This window comes from Rhinatrema bivittatum, chromosome 5 (assembly GCF_901001135.1).
Source record: "Rhinatrema bivittatum chromosome 5, aRhiBiv1.1, whole genome shotgun sequence".
In the NCBI taxonomy this organism is placed as follows: Eukaryota; Metazoa; Chordata; class Amphibia; order Gymnophiona; family Rhinatrematidae; genus Rhinatrema; species Rhinatrema bivittatum.
In genome coordinates this window covers 5579669-5593177 of record NC_042619.1, presented here as the reverse complement: position 1 = coordinate 5593177, position 13509 = coordinate 5579669, and the positions used below count along the sequence as shown (strand labels likewise).

At 47.0% G+C, this 13509-nt stretch overlaps 1 protein-coding gene across 1 annotated transcript in view; it reads right to left on the bottom strand.

Moving 5' to 3' along the window:
* LOC115091748 (zinc finger protein 420-like) overlaps positions 1 to 11555 on the bottom strand; it is a 91487-nt gene extending 79932 nt beyond the window's left edge. The window contains exons 1-2 of the mRNA XM_029601926.1: positions 11434 to 11555; positions 455 to 1191 (exon numbers count right to left, since the gene is read on the bottom strand). Coding sequence (XP_029457786.1) covers positions 455 to 1180 — 726 coding nt within the window. The 5' untranslated portion in view covers positions 1181 to 1191; positions 11434 to 11555. The remainder of the gene's footprint in view (positions 1 to 454; positions 1192 to 11433) is intronic.
* Positions 11556 to 13509: the final 1954 nt, after the last annotated feature.

The following is a 13509-nucleotide window of genomic DNA, read 5'->3' as shown; positions in this document are numbered from 1 at the left end:
GGGTTATGCCTCCCCTCCATCTGCTGGAGGGGAGGCATAACCCAGCTGTCTGGACTGATCCTGGTACGTACAGGGAACAGGCATGAGGCCTGGCTTGATCCCATCACAGCTACGTCTCACCCGCCTGATGGAGCACACAGTTACATGATATACAATAGCACATCACACGCATTGGATGAGCTTTCTTGCTATTGATCAGTGCCTCGCCCAATATACAAATAAAGGACTGATCTGAATGTACTACCAAGTTTATAGCGTGTGGATGGAGAGGATCCGTGCACTGCTCCAGATCTCATAGACACACGAGGGTACTCGGCATGGTCTCCCCCCTCTTCTGCGCCTCTATGTCTGTTCTCTACTCATTCTATGCATCTGCTTCTTAAAAAAAAAAAAACAACCCACCAAGTACCACGCTTTCTGGAAGTCACGTGCGCACGGTATCCGTGGCTCCTACCTTCTCTGCATGGACCCGCTGGTGTTTGACAAGCTCAGACCTCCACCTGAAGCCCTTCCCGCACTCAATGCAGAGAAAGGGCCTCTCCCCCGTGTGGGTCTTCACGTGCGTGGTGAGGTGCTGGCGCTGGATGAAGTTCTTGCCGCAGGTGGCGCACTGGTAGGGCCGCTCCCCCGTGTGGATCCTCTCGTGGATGATGAGCGAGGTGTGCCGCCGGAAGCCCTTGCCGCAGACCTTGCAGATGTTCGATCTGTCTCCCGTGTGGGCGCTCATGTGCTTCATGAGGTCGGAGCCCCGCAGGAAGCTCTTCCCACACTCGCTGCAGGGAAACGCTCGCTCGTCTGAACCCATCCTTTGCCGGGGCCTGCAAGCCTTCTTACTCCTGAAGGCGCTCCCAGCCTGAGCAGGAAGGCGTGGCCCCTCTTCAGCCCGAATGCTCAGGAGTACGCCAAATGGTCCTGTGTGACCGACACCTCCGTCACCCTCAGAGGGGGTCAGTGCTCCTTCCCCTGCCTGCTCTATGCTGAAGACCGCTCCATTACCGAGATCTCTATTCCCCTCGGCGCACTGCTCCTGTCCATCTCCGGCCGGGTGGCCCTGCTGCTGACCCGCCCAGGTTTCTTCCTGCTCAGTACTGGAAGAAATGCCTTTGCATTCCTCTGGGAGTATCACTTGAGGCCCCAGCGTTAAAGCACATGGTCCAGGATCCTTCATGTCTCCGTTCATCTTCCATCCACCTGCAGGACAAGGAAGAGAATCCAGGTGTAAGAATCTTAAAGCAGACAGCAAGAGGTCAACTAGTGCAGCCCTATAGTCCTAACGGAAGATGCAGACGTATGGTAAGAGGCAACTCAGAGACCTGGTAGAAGACAACCAATAGGTCCTCGGACTTTACTGAGGAGGATGCTGGGAACAGATCCACACCTGAAACATTCTTTCATGGTAATGATTCTGAGCAACTATTTATTTATTCATAATTCACATTTTATACCTTCCCTGTTAAACAGCCCTGAGTGATGAACAGAAGTATAACATAAAATGTCAAACATTTAAAACAAAAAATTCAACCAGTAATTAACACAATAAAATAAAAAAAATGTAAACAATAAAAAAAAAAAAGAATAAACCATTGCATTAAAAAGGAGAATAAGCATGCCTCACGGGGCTTACTAAGCATCAAAAATCCCTGAATTAAGCTCCGCTCCTAAGGCATGGAGGATGTCAACGATCAAAGTGACAAACTATAGAGTAACAAATCATCAGCACTGGATGACATTTACTCCAGAATCCTGAAACAACTCAAACATGAATTTATTAACCTCTTACTGGTCATCTGCAACCAATAATTTAAAACGATCATGATTCCTGAAGACTGCAATTTTTTAAAAAAGGCCCCGGGGTTGATCCGGGAAATTATAGACTGGTGAGCTTGACGTTAGTGCCCAGCAAAGTGGTAGAAGCCATGTTTTAAAACTAAATCACTGGCCACATAGACAGACGTGGCTTAATGGGGAAGAGTTAATATGGTTTTAGCAAAGGGAAGTCTTGCCTTATCAACCTTTTTGAAGCTGTAAATAAACATGTATTTATTTTATTTTATTTATTTATTAATGTTTTATATACCGGTGTTCATGAGAACATATCACATTGGTTTACACTTGTTAGCAAATATTCCTTTAAAAACATTTGCATTTCAAAAGTTAAAAGAAAAGATATAAATACATAATTTCATATTTAGGTAAAAGTGAGCCAGTTGATATAGGAAAATTGGTTCTTACCTGCTACTTTTCATTCCTGTAGTACCACAGATCAGTCCAGACTCCTGGGGTTTTGCATCCCTGCCAGCAGATGGAGACAGAGAAAGTTTTACTGACCCAGCTACATAATCACTTGTGCTACCTGCAGTTCCTCAGTATTGACCTGTACCCAAGCACAAAAATCGTAAAAACACCAACCAATTCACCAGTTTTCAAAAACTTTCAACAAGTCTGTATTCCATACCATGAACATCTGTATTCTCTACCAATCAATCCCAGCTGAGTGGACGACTCTCCACCTCCAGAGATCAGGCAGATTCTGGACTGATTCATGGAAGTACAGGAACAAAAATTAGCAGGTGAGAACCAATTTTCTTATACCAGGATCAGTCTAGATTCATGGGATGTACCAAAGCTCCCTACTAAGGGTGGGATCCGGAGAGACCCGCTCGCAAAACATTCTCGCCACACAACCGGGACTCTGGATCCCCCACATCTAAGTGATAGTGCCTCGCGAAAGTATGCAGCGATTTCCAAATCACTGCTCTGCAAATTTCCTGTGGCAAAACCAGCTCAGCCTCTGCCCACAAGGCTGCCTGAGAGCTCTCAAACCTTCAGGTACAAGACATCCCTTCGTTATGTACGTGGATCCATGGCCTCCTTGAGCCACCTCACAATAATAGCCTTGGAAGCCTGAGAACCTACACAAAACAAAGAGATGATCTGATCTCTGAATTCATTCGTTACCTTGAGATACCTCAACAGATCTCTGTGTACGTCCAACAGCTTAAGCTCCCTCGCATGAGATGGAGAAGAGTCCATCTCAGAAAGGCCGGAAGCTCTACAGACTGATTCACCTGAAAAGCCAATACCACCTTCAGCAAAAACAAGGGTACCGTCCGCAAAGACGCGCACCCAATTATCGGCGCCTAAAATACGCGCCCAATTATCGGCGCCTAAAATACGCGCCCAAACCTTGGGCGCCTAGCTTAAATATGCGCCCAATATTTTCGGGCGCCTAAGATACGCGCCCGTTAACTTGTGCGCTTAGCTTTATTTGAGCGCTCGATTGGGCGGAGGGCGGCGAACAAGGCCAAGATGGCGACTGCGAGCGGGCAGGCAAGATGGCGACCTCCTTGGAGGGTCTCCACGTGGGCAGACCCTGCTAATCCTCGATCCTCGGAGACCAGTAAGTAAAGGATGTACGCCTTACCTTGTCTTTGGCGCTTCCCGGTTGCGACCCGGGCGGTCTCCGGCTGCGGGGGGAGAGGGTGATTACCTTCACCGCCGCGCTCGAGGAAGTGCACCCGCCGCCTCTAAGCCGCGCCCGAACTCGTCTTGCTCGGGGGCTAAGTCCTCACCGCGAACGGCTCCGGACCGAGGCTGCCTCTATGCCGCGCCCGAGCCCTTCTCGCTCGGGGGCTAGGTCCCTGCCGCGAATCGGCCACCAGACCGAGGCTCTTACCTCCGAGGGACCACGGAAATCACCTCGGGAAACTCAACTGGGGGAGGGACCCGAGGGTATCACCGCAGGAGTGCGGGGCTCGTCTTCAGGTAGGATTTTTCTTTAAAATTTGGTAGAACGCTCAGCGAGCTTGAAGATAGCTCCTAACTGCTTTGGAGACGGAAAATACTGAGCTTCTGCACTTCCTGCAGGGGTCTATGTACTAGGTGCTGACGTCAGATTGAAATCTGATCCATCTCCAACTGCTAGCACGAGTACACTATACCCATTGGTCCTGAGTCCATCTGCTACACGCTAGGAAACAGATATTAAAGCCAAATCACTTAACTGTCAGGAAAGTGACGCAACCTGACTGCACAAACCACAGCATCAAATCCTGAATGAAAACCGACAAGACTTAGCAGCACCTGCCACCTGGACAAACACCCGGGAGGCGGTGGCCCCTCTCAGAAGCTCTTAACAAGGAACAGTAAAAGAGTGGCCACGTCCTCGGGCAAGAAACACAGAAAAGCCACAGGCGGTTTCCACTATCTTCCCAGACACAAGGGGCAAGAAACTCTCTAAGCCTGACAATCTGGCAACACAATAATAGTGGGAGATTTGAAATATCCCAGTACTGATTTGGTAAATGTCTCAATAAGACATGCTAGAGATGTCAGGATTTTAGATGCCATTAATGACTGCTTCATGGAGTGGCTGGTCCTAGAACCTACGAGGAGGGCACGTGACCTGGTGCACGACGTTACTGTGAAGGGGCGCTTAGCGATAGCGATCATAATGCAAACATGGAGGGAGGACATGAAGTAAAACTACATAGTAGCAGATACCTTTAAAAAGGGAGACTGTGACAAACTGAGGAAATCAGTTAGAAAAAACTGAAAGGAGTGGTTGCAAGGGTTAAATGTTTGCATGAGGCATGGTCACTGTATGAAAATGCCATCTTGAAAGCCCAGATAAAATGTATGCCATGCATAAGAAAAAAGTCGAAGGAAGACCAAATACATGGCTGCCAGGGTGGTTTAATGGTGAGGCAGTTAAAGCTAAAAGGGCATTGTTTAAACCATGGAAAGCAGACCCAAACGATGAAAACAGGCAAGAGAATAAGCACTAGGAAGTTAGATATAAAACAGCAGTAAGTCAGGCCAAGAGAGAATTTGAGAAACACTTGCCAGTGAGGCAAAAACTAATACTAAAAATGTTTTCAAGTACATCCAAACCAAAAAGCCCGTGAGCAAGTCAGTTGGACCACTAGGTGATTGAGAAGTAAAAGAGGTGCTCAGGGAAGACAAGGAATAGCAGAGAAACTGAATGAATTTTCTGTCTCGGTCTTTACTGGGGAAAATGCTGGGAACATACACATGCCTGAAGCATTCTTTGATGGAAGAGATTCTGAGCAACTAAAACAAATATCGGTGACAATGGAGGATATCAGAGATCAGATGGACAAACTATAGAGTAACAAATCACTGGGGCCGGGTGGCATCCACCCAGTGTTTTAAAGTAGTAAAACATTAAATTGCTCACCTGTTACTAATAATCGGTAACCTTTCCTTTAAAACAGCTATGAATTTTGAAGAATGGAAGATGGCCAGTGTGGTGCCAGGGGTGATCAGGGAAACTATGAACCAGAGAGCCTGACTTTGCAGTTGGGCAAAATAGAAGAAGCCATTCTTGAAAACAAAATCACTGGTCATATAGATAGACATGGATTAATGGGAGAGAGTCAACATAGCTCGTCTTACCAGGTATAAATTCCTGACATATTCTGACACATTGTCTGACACATCATCTTACCAGGTGTAAATTCCTGACATATACCTGACATATTCTGCATCACAGAATCCTGGCTGAAAAGCACAGACACTGTACTACTGAATCAATTGCCAAGAAACACTTACAACATATTCTCCATATCCAGACCCAAAAGAAAAGGAGGCGGCCTACTATTCGTAGCACACAACAAACACAAATTCTCATCCCACACATTAAACCTTCCCCCTCCCCCCTTTGAGACCAACCTATTTAAATCTAAAAACCTCCAAATACTCCTCCTCTATACACCCCCCGGACTACTCCAACACAACCTTTCCCCCTTAATCGAAACCATAACAACCCACATCAACCTACAAGAGCCAGCCATTATACTGGGGGATTTCAATCTCCACATAGACACCAACCCCCTCTCTTCCACCAGCGAACTCCTCCTCTCCACCATGTCCGCCATTGGATTCACCCAAATTATCAACATCCCCACTCAAAAATCCGGACACACCCTAGACTTAATATTCATCAACAACAAAATATCCTCCCTAGGCCTACCCACGGCAACCCCAACCCCTTGGTCGGACCACAGCCTCATTCAAGTCAAACTCCAACTTCAACGCACCCCAATGAAACCCAACAAGCACATCATCGAATTCATCAAACCATGCTCCAGCGATGACCTCACTGATCTACCACCTGAGGCCTTAAAGACCCTCAACAAAAATGACGCCAACTCTGCCACGAACTCCTGGATCTCCATTAACACATATATGGCCAAATCACTATGCCCCACAGTAAGAAAAGTAATCAAAGCCTCCACGAAACCCAAATCCCCATGGTACACCCCAGAACTAAAAATCTCAAAGCGAACCATAAGACAAATGGAAAAACTAAGGAGAAAAACCCCAACGACAGAACTGAAAGACAAATACATAACACTACTTCACAAATACGCAATGGATCTCAACACAGCAAAGCGAAACTTCTATACAACAAAGATACATGAATACCAATTCAACCCCAGGACCCTTTTCTCCTACGTCAAAGACCTAACCAACCCAACCCAGAATGACTCAACCCTGGACACCCCCACCATCTCCAGCGAAAAGCTAGCACACTTCTTCAAAGACAAGGTCAACACCATCATCGCCAAAATTCCCCCTGTCCACCCTGACGCAACAGAAATTCTCCAGCTCAACGCCACGTGGTCACAATTCATCCCTGTTGCATCGACAGAAATAGAACCCATCATCAAAAAAACCAACCCCGCCTCCCACCCCTTAGACCCCATCCAACCCTAAAACTCATCAGCAAGACCATCACCAAACCCATAACTGACATCATCAACCTATCATTCGAGCAAGGAATATTCCCTGACAAACTCAAAAACACCATAGTCAAACCAATCATCAAAAAATCTCAACTCGACAAATCCGATCCAGCTAACTACAGACCAGTATCCAACCTCCCGTTCATAGCAAAAATCCTTGAAAAAACGGTCAACAATCAACTCACGGAACACCTCGAAGCCCATAACATCCTTCAACCTGCACAACATGGCTTCAGAAAACTCTTCAGCACTGAAACCCTCCTTCTTACACTCACCGATACCATCCTCAAAGGGCTCAACCATGGCCAATCATACCTCCTGATACTCCTCGACATATCCGCTGCCTTCGACACCATCAACCACAGAACACTCCTCATCAGACTCAAAGAAATCGGACTTCGAGACACCACAATCAAATGGTTTGAATCATACCTCACAAACAGATCCTACAACGTAAGATAAACACATCAGAATCCTCCCGAATACCACTTACACACGGTGTCCCACAAGGATCTTCCCTATCCTCCACCCTATTCAACATTTACCTCCTCCCACTCTGCAAATTCCTCTCAGAATCACACCTCACTTATTTTGTATACACAGACAACATTCAATTATTACTCCCCATAAACAAAACCATCGAACACACCCTAGACAGATGGAACCAACTCAGCACGAAAATAACTCATCTGCTATCACAATTATCACTCTGCCTCAACCAAAACAAGACTGAAATACTTCATATCTCCAATGATCGTCCCTCAGCCCCTCTCAACATCAACACCTCTAAAAACATAGGGGTGCAACTTACAAAATCTACAAAAAATCTGGGAGTGACTATTGACAATGAACTCAAACTCAAGCACCACATATCCAACATGATCAAAGATGGACTCTTCAAACTGCAAACACTAAAAAAGCTCAAACCCCTTCTTCACACTCTGGACTTTCGAACAGTACTACAAACAATAATATTTTCAAAACTTGTCTACTGCAACACTATACTCCTTGGCCTCCACGAAACCACCATCAGACCTCTTCAGGTACTACAAAACGCCGCTGCCAGGTCCATCACAAATATAAAAAAATGCAACCACATCACACCTACACTAAAAGAACTTCACTGGCTTCCCATCAGCCAAAGAATTCAATACAAAACCCTTACCCTCATCCACAAAAAAATAAACAACAATGAGATGAACTGGTTAAACACTGCCATACTCCCATACTCCACATAAAGAAATCTCAGGTCCTCAGATTCTGGCCTCCTCACCATTCCCAACTCCAAAACAGCACACCTCACATCTACCCGCAAACGAGCCATATCCGTGGCGGGCCCCACACTTTGGAACTCCCTCCCGCCCCTACTCAGAAATGAACCTTCCAGTCAAGTATTCAAAAAACAACTCAAAACCTGGCTCTTCAGAAAGCCTTTCCACCAGATATTTAGCACCCCCCCCCCCCCCACAATTAATCCCCCTTCCCACCCCTTCCCTCCTCCCTACCACACCTTAAAAGCTTACCCCCTAAGTCTCCACACCCAGTTAACCACTCTAAGATCCCATTTAGATCGTAATCTATAACTTATCTTCCCAAGTTAAAATGTTATACTATAAATGTTTCTCTCCCTCTTTATACAAGTTACCACGTTACAATGTAAAATAAGCAGATCTTGCCTTATTTGTTCAGTTATATGTAAACCAATATGAAATCTCGATCGAATGTCGGTATATAAAAGCAAATAAATAAATAAAATATAAATAAATAAACAAACATGTAGATAAAGGTGAGTCGGGTGATATAATGTTTAGGGATTTTCAGAAGGTGTTTCACAAAGTCCCCCAGGAGAGACCCCTCAGGAACTTATAAAGTCAGGGGATAGGAGACAGTGTCCCACTGTGGATTGGTAACTGGTGAAGAGGCTGGAAACAGAGGGTGGGACGAAATGGTCAGATCGTTAGTGTAGAACCACAGGGATCAGTACTGGGATCTGTACTGTTTCAACATATCCATAAGTGAGTGATCTGGAAAAGGGAACGACGAGGGAGGGAGGTGATCAAATTTGCAGACGACACAAAATTATTCAAATTTGTTAAAATGGCAGCACATAGCTAGGAACTGCAGAAGGACCTTGTGAGACAGGGAAACAGAGGTGCCGAATGCCCTCCTCCATTGTCCTGTACCGGTTGAATAATATCACCTGTAGGATGTTCCGTCTCAGGGAGCCTGTTCTTCATGTTCTGAACACATTCATATAAATATTGAACGATACAGAACTGATGTTGCTGAATATGGGCAGATAGCATTGCTCCTTGGAATGATTTCCTCGCAAACTCGTCCTGCAATTTCTGTTGTTTACAAGGTGGCACCAACGCGAGCAACTTTGTCTTTTTTGCGTGTTGCATAGCTGATTCTATGACCAGAGAGGAATGAGGGAGTTGCGTTACCGAATAGAATGGAGATGTTCTCATTCTGAACTTTAAGTCAGTTTTCCCGGAGACCGGAGGGATCGTGAAAGGAGTTTCCCACGATTTTTCTAGTACTGAATCCAAAACCTTGTGAGATGGCAATGAGGTGGGTTCAGCTGGGAAGTCAAATATTTTTAGTAATCCTAATGTTTCTGCCCTTGGATCCAGTGTTTTTTGAACCTCGAGGTTCAGAATAAAGCCCATTTTCTCCAGGAATTTGGGGTACAACAAATCCTCTGGAGGGGAGTATGGTTCCGGAGGATCAGATGGATATCCTGTGGACGTAGCTGGTGATGTTTGTGGAGAGTCCGGTTTCACAGTGTATAAAGGCTCACGTGGAAGAGGTTGATGCTCCATCGGTGGAGGTGAGGACTCCCTTATTGACTCCATGTCTTTATCCCCTGGGGAGGATGGAGTGGAAATGCGTTGCAATTCTTCGTCACTTCCCGTTGGAGAGGGAAGTAACATGAAGGTGGATTGCATGACTTGAAAAAAAGTCAGAAAGACCTGACAACAGCTGCGAAAAAAGCTTGCTTGTCTGTGCATGCATCTTAGGCTTTGCTTGAGCTTTTGAATTTTTAGGTGGCAATGCTGCTTGTAGTTATAACAGCGTCTGGAAACCCAGTGAGATGTTTTTGTGGTCATAAATCCCGTGTTACTCTCCTCTGTTTATATAAAGGTTCTTGCAGACCCATGTCTTATTCCCTATGTCTGAAATTAGATGAGAGATCAGAATATACCTGTAGTAATGATGATGATGAAGATGTCGAAGAACAATGTGAAGTCACTGGAACGTACTCTTCCTCTGACTGTGGGGGAAAACTTGGAGTTTGATCCCCGATGGGTGATGGAGAGTGTTCAGAAACACTTTATCTGGGTATTCTTCCTTGATGTTGGCTGGAACCTGCATGTGCTGACTTTTGATGTTTTTAAGAGGAGGATTTAGATGTAGACGAACTGTGAACCGAATGGGGTTTTGTCCCTGAGATTTGTGTTCCTCTTTTTGTCTGCGGTCCCCTCTTGTGTGGATCTTGAGTCGAGGGTGACTGCTCATGCGTCGAAGATTTTCCATCATGTCTGGATTTTGATTTTCCAAGTGTCGATCCCGACGCTCCATGCGTCGATCCTGACTCTCCGTTCGAAGTGGGTGCTCTGTGCTTCGATGCCGTCGGGTTTTTTGCCGACTTCGACCGCACTTCGTTTGGAAGGGTGAGGCATTTGAACGGCCTGCGTCAAGGTTTTTTCGACGGATCGAGGCCTGGCCGACACTTTGTCACTGTGACTAGGCCCTTTTGAGGACTTTGGATGCCGAGCTTTTTTCACCTCTTCCTGATGACCTCCAATCCTGGAGGTTCGGGGCTCGACTGATGCTGCCCTCCTTAGCTTTGGGGCCTTATCCTTTGCTGGACCCGGGGAAGAATGGGCCTCTGATGGAGGGGTGTACGACCCTCCCGCTGCCATTTTTAGCTGATAAATTTTCTGAGCTCGCTGCCGCTGAGCTCTCGGCGACATCCGGCCACAGTGAGGACATGAAGGCTGATCATGTTCGGGGCCTAAGCACCTGTAGCATCAATCATGTCCATCAGTGATGGACATGATCTTTCCACATGAACACGGTTTGAAGCCTGACGGCCTAGGATCTGTTTTTCTTGACATTTTGTTTTCCTTTCTGAGGAGAATGAAGCTCCGCGTGCGATCCCGCACGCAGAAAAAACAGACTGAGGAGAATTTTTTTTGGCACAGGAAGGCACGCACAGCCACACAGAGCAAAGCTCTGAATTCTACTATGGAAGCTCCGCCTCCTGGGCCCCGATAGACAGTTCCCATAACAGCAGGGCTAACTCAGCCCTGCTATCAACGGGAAAATATCGTATTGACTCTGTGTCCAAGATGCGGCCACACCTTGAACACTGTGCGCAGGTCTGGTTCTCCCCATCTCTAGAAAGACATAGCAGAACTAGAAAAAGCGCAGAGGAGAATGACAGACATGATAAAGGGGAGGGAACGTCTCTCCTGTGATGAGAGGGCTACGCAGGCGAGGGCTCTTCAGCTTGGAAGAGAGAGACGGCTGAGAGGGGACAGGATAGAGGTTTATACAATCATTAGTGCGGTGGGACGGGTAAAGACAGGACGACTATTTACCCTTTCAAATAATGCTAAAACATGAGGACACACCATGAGACTAACAGACTTACAAGAAATTATAAAAAGTACTTCCTCACTCGGTGCACATTCAAGCAGTGGAATCTGCTGCCAGAGGACGTGGTCAAGGCGACGAGCACAGCGGGGTTTAAAAGGTGTGGACAAACTCCTGGAGGAAAAAGATCAGACAGGAGCACCCCCTCCCCCCAAATACAGACCCCCCCCCATCCCATTATAAGAAAAGGATCTATCAGTCACTGCACCCCTCCCCCCAAATACAGACCCCCCATCCCATTATAAGAAAAGGATCCATCAGACACTGCACCCCTCCTCCCAAATACAGACCCCCCCATCCCATTATAAGAAAAGGATCTATCAGTCACTGCACCCCTCCCCCAAATACAGACCCCCCCATCCTATTTTAAGAAAAGGATCCATCAGTCATTGCACCCCTCCCCCAAATACAGACCCCCCCATCCCATTATAAGAAAAGGATCTATCAGTCACTGCACCCCTCCCCCCCCAAATACAGACCCCCCCATTCCATTATAAGAAAAGGATCTATCAGTCACTGCACCCCTCCCCCAAATACAGACCCCCCCCATCCCATTATAAGAAAAGGATCTATCAGTCACTGCACCCCTCCCCCAAATACAGACCCCCCATCCCATTATAAGAAAAGGATCTATCAGTCACTGCACCCCCTCCCCCAAATACAGACCCCCCATCCCATTATAAGAAAAGGATCTATCAGTCACTGCACCCCTCCCCCAAATACAGACCCCCCCCCATCCCATTATAAGAAAAGGATCTATCAGTCACTGCACCCCTCCCCCAAATACAGACCCCCCCATCCCATTATAAGAAAAGGATCTATCAGTCACTGCACCCCCTCCCCCCAAATACAGACCCCCCCCATCCCATTATAAGAAAAGGATCTAGCAGTCACTGCACCCCCTCCCCCCAAATACAGACCCCCATCCCATTATAAGAAAAGGATCTAGCAGTCACTGCACCCCTCCCCCCAAATACAGACACCCCCCCATCCCATTATAAGAAAAGGATCTATCAGTCACTGCACCCCCCCCAAATACAGACCCCCCCATCCCATTATAAGAAAAGGATCTATCAGTCACTGCACCCCCTCCCCCCAAATACAGACCCCCCCATCCCATTATAAGAAAAGGATCTATCAGTCACTGCACCCCCCTCCCATTATAAGAAAGGGATCTATCAGTCACTGCACCCCCCCTCCCTCCCATTATAAGAAAAGGATCTATCAGTCACTGCACCCCCCTCCCATTATAAGAAAAGGATCTAGCAGTCACTGCACCCCTCCCCCCAAATACAGACACCCCCCCATCCCATTATAAGAAAAGGATCTATCAGTCACTGCACCCCCCCCCCTCCCTCCCATTATAAGAAAAGGATCTATCAGTCACTGCACCCCCCTCCCATTATAAGAAAGGGATCTATCAGTCACTGCACCTCCCCCCTCCCATTATAAGAAAGGGATCTATCAGTCACTGCACCCTCCCCCCTCCCATTATAAGAAAGGGATCTATCAGTCACTGCACCCTCCCATTATAAGAAAGGGATCTATCAGTCACTGCACCCTCCCCCCCAAATACAGACCCCATCCCATTATAAGAAAAGTATCTATCAGTCACTGCACTCCCCCCTCCCATTATAAGAAAGGGATCTATCAGTCACTGCACCCCCCTCCCATTATAAGAAAGGGATCTATCAGTCACTGCACCTCCCCCCCTCCCATTATAAGAAAGGGATCTATCAGTCACTGCACCCTCCCCCCCCAAATACAGACCCCATCCCATTATAAGAAAAGGATCTATCAGTCACTGCACCCTCCCCCCCAAATACAGACCCCATCCCATTATAAGAAAGGGATCTATCAGTCACTGCACCCTCCCCCCCAAATACAGACCCCATCCCATTATAAGAAAAGGATCTATCAGTCAATGCACCTCCCCCCCTCCCATTTAAGAAAGGGATCTATCAGTCACTGCACCCTCCCCCCCCAAATACAGACCCCATCCCATTATAAGAAAAGGATCTATCAGTCACTGCACTCCCCCCCCCCTCCCTCCCATTATAAGAAAGGGATCTAT